Source organism: Lygodium microphyllum, chromosome 17 (genome assembly GCF_053477565.2).
Source record: "Lygodium microphyllum isolate KBCC chromosome 17, Lygodium_microphyllum_v1.1.10, whole genome shotgun sequence".
Lineage (NCBI taxonomy): Eukaryota > Viridiplantae > Streptophyta > Polypodiopsida > Schizaeales > Lygodiaceae > Lygodium > Lygodium microphyllum.
Window position 1 is genome coordinate 4,038,036 of NC_141151.1, and position 9,465 is coordinate 4,047,500.

Consider the following 9,465-nt stretch of genomic DNA (forward strand, 5'->3'; position numbering starts at 1 on the left):
AAGCTCTGAAGTCCGATACCTACATCCATGCAGTCACCTAGAATTGTGGAAAATGGGAACAAACCACAACACTAATATTGGTCAAAGCCCACCGGTCCTCCAACAACTCAGCAACCTCGACATGGAACATTGGATGGGGAAGATCCCCTGCCCAGATGTGTCCGCCACCCGAAAAACACAGCTTCTTTGTGCACTGCTCTGTCAGTCCACAATAGCGTGTAACCAGCCTAAGAAACCTCACACACACACACCCTTCCTGTGCCCACGTGCATGCACCCCAGTATACGAATTGTGGAAATCAAGGGGTATGTCTATAAACACAAGGCCTGAACCACCAACCTCTTGGTTGTAGCCTCAACATAAACTATCTCAGCCAGCACTTCAGAATAGGGCCACCCCACTTGGATTAGCTCAAGGTCTACAAACAATGTTCATATCTTCTTTCAACTTATTCCTTTAAAGAGGAGCAGAGATGGGATATGATTGGACTTTCCATTAGTAGAACTGCCGAGCATAGGACAAACTATTTACAGCTCCTGGAAGGACAGAACAGAGGATAACATCTACACAAGGATCCTCTAAACAAAGGGAGTGGATTACGCCCACTTCCTTCATGTCTCAAGGAAGCACCTTTGTACCGATCATAAGCATTCAGAGGAATTAGACTAAGATAGTTTGATTATGGGGTGCTTTGCTCTGGTGTAGATGTTCCTTCCAAAGCCAAGATGGGACGCTGCTCCTCCTCCAAATTTTATATCATACTGTACATAAGACTCCTCAGAAAATTCTTTTCTTTATCACAGTTGCGATGCCTCCTCTTTCATGAACTTCAAATCTCTTGATCGATGGCATCATCCTATTCCAGGTCGTTCAAGATTGACTGATATGTGCTCCAAGGTATCACTCAGCGGTGAAGATCAGGTGAGATGGCTCAGTCAGGCTTTATGTGAGCTTCTAGAGATGGTATCACTTGACACAATAACAGGACACTGATATACCAGCTTGGGAGACCAAGTCACCCAAGTTACGACTTTACCGAACTTATTCTACTTCCTACACAGCAAACTCATGTATCAACAGAAGCATTTCCCTTCTGCTTGCACATCCCATTGCACTTGGGTCGGTTTTCTGTCAGTTCCTGCACCAAGACAGACCTCGTCAGTATCAGATCAAGTCTGTCTAAAGTACTTCTTCATCAAGGCATCTGCAGAAAAAATAAACACATCCCAACAATACCTGAACCTGACGTTGAAGAGATTTAATGTATTCAACAGCTTCGTCCAGCATCTCTGCAGTATTTGTTTGCTGTGCAAAAAAACAGTGCTGCCAATTCAGAATGACACTAGAACTGGTGACATATACGATTTCAGCATTCAACAAAATGTACTGAGTTTGTATGTTCCCAAGCCCCAGTTGAGAACAACATAACACTTTGACAAAATCAATTTCCCCATTAGCAACAAATGTGCTTGTAGCTGCACACATCCAGTTTTTTGGTTTCCAAGCCCCTGTTGAGAATGCCATGACAGTTGAATGAAAACAATTTCATCATTGAGAGCATACGTAATTGTAGCTGCACATATTCGGATTTTGTGGTTCCCAAGCCCTATCTCACACATCTGATCACAAATCCCAATGATGGCTTTCAACTACCAGTGTCTAGAAAAGATACCACTAAAAGACCATCCCCCTCCCTCCCGTGTGCAGAGTGTGCATGTAAATGTGCAATCAGCTTCTTGTTCTAGGGCTTCAGGGTTGCCTTCTTGTCTCTAACGGAACACACAATGTCGCAAAGAGGGCACTGTCTTGCACATGGACACCACTGTCTCGAGTATCTACTACAACTTCCCCTTCTCCCTACCTGCAATTCAGGTGACTCAATGAACTCTGGACTGTCATTATATGCCAGCCCCTGGTGGCCAAGACGCAAAGCTATCATAGAAGAATCACAAAAAATGCTTCCACCTTTTGCACTCCAGAGAGTACTTGAGCCACTACAGGCCACTACTGAACCAGCTACAGGCTTTGCAGCAGATACCATAAGGTGGAACAGTAGTAGGTCTCTGCCAGTGCAGGTCAGTCTTACCATTGCACCCAACATTGTCTTCCCACTTTGTTTGGAATTGGTTAGATCTGTGCACTCTATAGAAAGATGAGAGAGTCAACTGAACAACTCTGCAGATGTCAGATGGCAAACGACATATAATCAGCTTAACTCAGCTGAGAGAGGTGATAGCAGTGACCAGTACCTGGCAGCCATGAATGAATGTGCTCAGAAGAGCACTGGCAAATAGTGTCGGTAAACTCAAGCATCACATGCCTATGGAATATATAAAGGCTCTCTTCTCTTTATGAAGAAGTCAGACAGATTGTCTCATCACATGTATCGATTTAGCAGTGACATTGCAAAAGAGGGAGGCACTGTGGCCTGCAGTGATCTATGAGGCACCCTTCCTCAATCAAGAATTGTAAGAATGCCAGGAAGAGCTAGCACAAAAGTGCAGGTTTGTAGAGTAGGGGAAAAAAGGGGGAGTCAAAGTGGTGAACTGTAAGTACGTGCTTTGGGCTACCATAAGTGAAGCACTCTCGGTGCCTTGTAGCAGGTTCGCCTCTTGCCTATAATGTGGCTCCTATGCTAGGAATAACCTGGCATGCCCACACTATAACCTCACGAACCAAGCTGCAACATTGACATTCTCCTGAAGTACATGATGCTGGGCTAACAGAAGTAAAGCACCATCACTACCTCAAACAGGTTTGGACCATGCAGTTCCTACGGTCAGGAAATAACCTCCTAACCTAGGCATCATCACACTAAAGGCTAGAGCTTCACAAGCCAACCTGCAACAATCAACAGAGAAACTGGCATCCTCCTGTCTTGCATCAAAAGGACCTTCTGTCACTCCCTCTTACTTTTTAAAATGACGAACAAATACCATTCAATGCTCAGGCTACCAAAAGTATGGGACTACCATTCACCAATCATACAGTTCCTAGGTTAGGGCATGCTCATTCTACAGCTTCACATGCAACCCTGCAATATCTACATTCACTTTGCACCATCTTAAGAAACCAAACAGTAGAAAATATCCATGTTCATAAATCCCTTGCATTCTGGCACACAATAATGATGTGCATACGCATGTGCAAACATGCACAAGCATACATGCACAAAAATGCATGTGCTCACCGGGCACAAGTATGTGCACATGCACAAACAGACACACAGCAGGGAGCCCATGCATCTGATAGCAGAACCAGTAAATATGTAAAGGGCAACAAAAAAGAAGCATGCCAATAACGCTTTCATCCCACCGGAATTGGTCATCGCTATTGCGTCAATTGAACAAAAATAACCATACCTTATCCATGTTTGGCACAAGCTCCTGTAGCCTTCTCATACGCTCACTGATCTTTGTCCTCCTAACCTATAGTACAAGAAATGTGTGTATGAGCTCAGTCATAAAACAGGTACATTGAGATGCATGTATTCCATATTTTCGAAACAACTAACCCGTTCTGCAATGCTACGTGGATGAGTGGCACAGCCTCTCTTGGCCCTTGCTTTGCAGAGGACTGCATCAAACGAGGATCTATCCAGACTTGTAACACTCACTAGCCCACATTGGTTTGATAAAGCATTACACTCTGCAGAACCTTGCTGTGCAAAAGAAACACAGCTGTGAGGTGATAATCCCACATAAACTACAGAACTATACAGAAGATCACATGCAAGCATTAAAGATAACCATTACCGGCATGCCATATAACAGCTTTACTTCATTGCCCCTTCCTCTTTTCCTTGTCCCAACCTCATCCCAGGCCCCCGCTCGATGACTCCCCAACATGGAGACTCCTGCACCTTTTCTATCAAAGGATCCATCCTCAGATGAGTTTCCTGATGATGCCGACGTGGACATCCTCTCACTAATGGTAGACATCCCATCACTGGTCCATTGGGAAAGCAGGCCTGCTGGAGAGCTACTGTGTCTGATCAAGCCACCTTCAAGGATCTCAGGAGAAGACCCACTAGGAGCTACCGTGCTGCAGACCTCGAGTTTACAATGATTTACCAACTGAACAGATCCACTCTCCACTGCACCTGTGGTGGGTTGTAGAAATGGATTGGCTTTGCTGCTTTCTGCTGACATGCTTTCGACGATCTTCTGTATGTCTGAGAAAACAGGTGCAGACCTTCGGTTGCTATCCTCAGTAAGTGGTGCAAAAAAGTCTGTAGGAGAGCTACCCTGCCGTAAAGGATTGCACTCTGCTGGAGAGCTGCACTGCTTGATTCCCGCATCCGGCTGCTTGACCGCATCTTCAGGAGAGATCATGCTTGGAGGTTTGATGTGATTGGCCTCCGACGGAACAGGCAGGGATGCGCAGAAGTTGTCTAGTGGGACTTCAAGGCTGTTCTCCAAGATAGCAGACAAAGAGACTACAGTATTGAACTGAGGATGTTGCGATGACATAACAGCAGGTATGGATTGTTGTGTATGCCGTTCGTCGTGGCGATAGGGCTGTACTGGCTGTTGCTTGTTATGTTGGAAGCTTTGCTTCTGATGATGGTGCTGCTGGTGATGTTCTGTGTGTTGATGCTGCTGTTGATAATGAAGGGCCGTCTGTGCATTCATCGCAGGCCCTACAGCTTTAGCTGCAAAGCTATGGTGGGAAGGCCGCTGGTCGCAAAGATGCGCGGAGAAACTCAAATCATAACCGGAATTAGCTGAGAGCAGCTGTCCAAACTCTGATTCCTCTATAGCAGGGAGGGGTCTAAACTCTCTGTGATTGAGCAGGAAAGCCTCATCTTCCAGAAGGCTAGCCAGGATAGAGCTAGGGGCAGAATGATAGCGCATCAGGCCACTCGCGGTGGAGGCCTGCGGTTGCAAGCCTTGCTGGAGGAGCAACGATGGCTGCTGCTCCAATGGCTTCTTGCAGCTGGCTCCGAATGTTGCACGGTGGCTATTGGTACGGAAGGGGCCTGTTTCGAACTCCATGGCACACAGATCCGCCATAGCCGAGGCAGGAAAAAATCAAGGCTTTCGGATGAGGTGATACCGGCTGATCGATCAATTAATAAGGAGGAGTATAGTGTTAAGGAAGGGGGAATTCTTCATTCATGGCAGGTAGGAAGAAGGGAAGGAGTTAATGAAGGCAAGCTCCTAAGTAGCAGCTGGAAGCATGAACAGTATCCACCATCTCTCTCTCTCTCTCTCTCTCCCGGATAAAAAGGCGCTTACATATGTTTATATCTTCCAAAGGGGGGCTGCACGAGAGCTATTAGCTAAGAATAGGCTCTGTTGCTCTTGGCTCAAGTCAAGAAACAGAGGCTACAGTCTACAGGGAGAGACCACACAGACAGACAGACAGACGAGGGAGAGAGAGAGTGAGAGAGAGAGAGAGTCTCGACTGGCTCACACAGTCATTTAACAGAAGATAATAAAATCCTGATTTTCGCCCTTTAGAGCAGGCATGAGACACCAGAGGGAGACCTTTCGAGCAAAGAGAGACACCGGATCTGATTGTGTTGTGTAGAGTTTATAGAAAGGGGGGGGGGGGGGGGAGAGAGAGAGAGAGAGATCTGATTGTGTGGTCTATTGTAACAAAAGATATCACAAAAGAGAGAGAAAGAAAAGGGGGGGGGGACGACTTTTGCCCTTTCAGTAACAAAAAAATACCAGGGAGAGAGAGAGAGAGAGAGAGAATGTGTGTGTACTAGCATTCGTACCCTCAAAGAAAGACCCAGGTGAAAGGCATCAATGATCAGGTCAAGGTGGATATTTTATCATTTGCATGACAAGGCCTTAGATTTTCTAAGGGAAATTTGGGTGGAGGATAAGGCCTTACACATGAGCAATTCATGATTAAGTATTGTGACATGTACTTGAGTCCCTCTCCCACCACCTCTCCCTAGAACCTTCAACATCCCTATTTGAGTTGGATTGACACTCTCTCCCGCGAAGATGGCATCACTTGAAAAGAGGTAGCTATATTTGACAAGAGTTGGCAAGGAGTAGAACACCTTGACAATGATTTTGGTCACATAATTGGAGTGGAATGCCATGGTGAAAGCTGCCATGTCGTTGGTCCTTTACTCTGGGCAAACCAGCATATGCAGTAAGGCAATCCCTTATACATCATCGGCATCACCAATGTCATCACCTTCTCCTTCATCGAAAGTGAAAACTAACCTTGATGACGGTAAAGTAGACTTTCAAAAAAGGGAAGCTGATTGAGAAAGAAACAACATGATCCTCTCCTTTTCCATACATGATAAAGAAAAGCTGCCTACCTCTAAACCATGGCTTTGCCCTAAAGATAGGCCAAAGTGCTAGAAAATGATGTCTTCACTTTATGCTGGTGCAAAGGCAAAGTGTGCGCATTTACAAAGCTCCTAACCTAATGCAAACTTAGTGCCTTAGGCTCTTAGGTGTGAGACTCATTAAAAGAGTTATGGGGATTTGAGCAATGACATTTGGAGTGTATCTAATAGAAAACACGCTTAATTAGTATGAGCGGAATCTATCTAATCGATGTGTAACTTGATAGAAAGATTGTTCAAATATGCTAACAACTTTATATTAATTGTTTGATATGCTCCCAATTAAATAGGCACTAACTACCTGGTTATGATATTTGAGTGACTCAATGTCCAATATATAAATTATGTCCCTCTCCTTCAATGTCACGGATTAGCTTACAAAGAATTGATTATTTTCTTGATGCAAATTTATATGGTAAACCTACCAAGTTGAGTGATATTGAGGTCCTACTCTTCTCTTACTTCTTCCTTGAATATGCAATTCATACTCTTAATCATTGTTTTTGCTACAACTATTCAAAGACCCCCATTAAGTTGAAAAAATGAACTTTTTGGAGTGATAACTATAGTTACCAACTCAATAAACCCTTTGCAAGCCATTCTTAACAATCTCCCTTATAAGGCCCAAAGTAGTTTGCATCATAATAGGTAAGAGGGCCAATGGTAGATATGTGCCAACATAATCACATACAGAAGGCACTAGACATGATATTGGAGTGACAATTTCATTTGCATCATCTAGCAAAATGCACCCATGAGTGTTTCAAAAAGAAGAAGCTCATCAATCTATATCCTCCAAAGTTAGTGAATTGAAGTATTATCACATTAGTTGCATGAGCTCTAGCTTTGACTTTACTAGAGCCTTCATTAGCACTGCCCATAATGGGCATGCTTAGGTAATGGTTTGACTTGCCTATTCAAGCTTTCAAAAAGTACCCCAAGTTAGCTAGAGTCAATTGCAAATAAAGGGCATGCTTAGGTAACGGTTTTGACTTGCCTATTCAAGCTTTCAAAAATTACCCCAAGTTAGCTAGAGTCAATTGGACATGTGGCATAACTGATATTTTATATTTTGTTATATCCAATAAAAGTATAATTGGGAATTTGGGAATGCATGCTCTCTCTCTCTCTCTCTCTCTCTCTCTCTCTCTCTCTCTCTCTCTCTCTCTCTCTCTCTCTCTCTCTCTCTCTCTCTCTCTCTCTCTCTCTCTCTCTCTCTCTCTCTCTCTCTCTCTCTCTCTCTCTCTCTCTCTCTCTCTCTCTCTCTCATATGTGTGTGTGTGCATGCATGTGCACACATATTCATGCATGCGAACAACCACTACTATAGTTTAAATGGCCTTGTGTGCACTTGTTTTTAATCGAAGGAATTTAGGCATGTTGATTTTGTAGCCTTTTCACATCAAGACATCACACCATAGTTTTTTCCTTGAAGTGGTAATGTTTGAAAATTGATCATCAAAACTAAAAATCGATTGATCATGCATGCATGGAGAATGTTAGGGTAGGGTAGAACTTACCCAAAGAGTACATGTTTTGTCTCCTTTTGTGAACCAAAAGGCTTGTTCTTAAATCCTTTCTAATTGTGATTTGCAATGATGAATTGGAGAAGTCCCTAAAAGCCTTTTATATACCATAAAAGAAAGTATAATATCTTTACATGCAAAAGCCAATAATTGAATACCAACCTAAAGTCCTTTGAAATGGTAATCTCAAGAACTCAAGATTTGGAATACTAGGACCACGATGAAGGGACCAACCACTTATAACATGAAATAGGTCTAAAGAGGTAAAATCCCTACTAACAATGATGAATGAGGGTGAACTAGAGAAGACTTTCATGTATATATTTGAAACTATCATAATACCTTGAAAAAAAAGATTTTAATTGAATGCTGACCTAGAGTCCTTTGAGATGGGATTTTGAAGAAGTTTGCCTCATGACAAAGAATTTGGAATATTGCGACTCCAATGAAGGGGGCAATTGTATGATTGACCCTAGTTATCTAACAAATTTACAACCTCAACAAGCGTAAAGATGTATCATATGAGTAACAAATTTACAACATTAACAAGGGTAAAGTTGGACCATATGAGTAATCAATAAACATTGTCTTAATAGCTAAGGTTACTTTGATTATTCTCCTTTTGGCTACTAGGAGCATGTCAAATGGATGTTTGAATGAATTTTTCAAAGGCCTTGATTGTGACTAAGTAAACTATCATAATGTCTATTTACTTCGAGGGATGGCTCTTTCGTTATAGCATGAAACATGAAATTAATAATGGATTGCAAATAGTGGTTGATTTTGCTCTCTAAGGGAGGACATGAGCACCCATGTTCCTTATTAGTCAAAATCATTAAGGCTTATAGAGACTAGTCCCTTTAAATGCTTACATGGAAATACTTGGCTAGTTGTGAGATAGATATTAACATCATTAGATATTTGGGTCCTAGTTTTGTGGGTTTTTTCTTGATTTCTTTCTTCATTTTTCTACGTATTTAATAGAATGGTTGCAATCATTACTCTTATAAGTAAAAGTCTTAGCGCACAATGCTCTTGAGTGTGGTCATCTTATTTTGTCTTCTTATTTACCTTCTTCTTCATTCAAAGTGTATTACTAAATTCCATTATGCTTCCATGCTACTTTTTCCTTCCATATCTTGCAAGGATCATATCTCTTATCCATAATATATCTTCTTTGTAGTATTTATTTACCTCTCCTTTATAGGAAAGACTCCATCTAGTCTTTGGCTCTCCCCCTCTCGAGAGACCCAAGTAACAATGGTCATTCAAAAAACAATCAACTCAAAATCGAAGTAAATTGTTTCTCTCTCCCTCACTTTGGGGTCCATTGCCATGGTTGACATTGACAATTGAGTAAATATTCTTATTCGAAAGTACTAAAAGGGAACACTACCTTTCTCCTACATTTTAAGAAGCCATTGTTTTTCAAAACCACTTACTTTAGCGTGAGTGAGCCACAAGTAACTAGAAATGCATTCAAATTTTCCTGATCACTATAACAAACCAATAGAGGTTTCTATTGGCCCCCAGTATGTGTCACATTTATCATCTACAAGTTGAGTTTTGGTTGACTTATACTTGAGGAGCACATTTGTGGTGGTAGAGTTGCAATCT

At 42.4% G+C, this 9,465-nt stretch overlaps 1 protein-coding gene across 1 annotated transcript; it reads right to left on the bottom strand.

The window, feature by feature from the left end:
• Positions 1–475: 475 nt before the first annotated feature.
• Positions 476–5,520, bottom strand: LOC148021522 (uncharacterized). The gene is made up of 5 exons (XM_087696928.1): positions 3,756–5,520; positions 3,515–3,661; positions 3,363–3,428; positions 1,237–1,305; positions 476–1,138 (listed from the first exon to the last, which is right to left on the bottom strand). The coding sequence occupies exons 1-5, from the start codon at positions 5,013–5,015 to the stop codon at positions 1,067–1,069; spliced, it is 1,614 nt and encodes a 537-aa protein (XP_087553054.1). The 5' UTR covers positions 5,016–5,520; the 3' UTR covers positions 476–1,066.
• Between the last annotated feature and the right edge of the window lie 3,945 nt (positions 5,521–9,465).

Coding starts and splice junctions, on each gene's coding strand:
- LOC148021522 (XM_087696928.1), bottom strand. CDS start 5,015: ATGGCGGATCTGTGTGCCATGGAGTTCGAAACAGGCCCCTTCCGTACC. Junction 1,306..3,362: donor TTGTGCCAAACATGGATAAG/GTATGGTTATTT, acceptor TTTTTTGCACAG/CAAACAAATACTGCAGAGAT. Junction 1,139..1,236: donor CTCTTCAACGTCAGGTTCAG/GTATTGTTGGGA, acceptor GTCTTGGTGCAG/GAACTGACAGAAAACCGACC.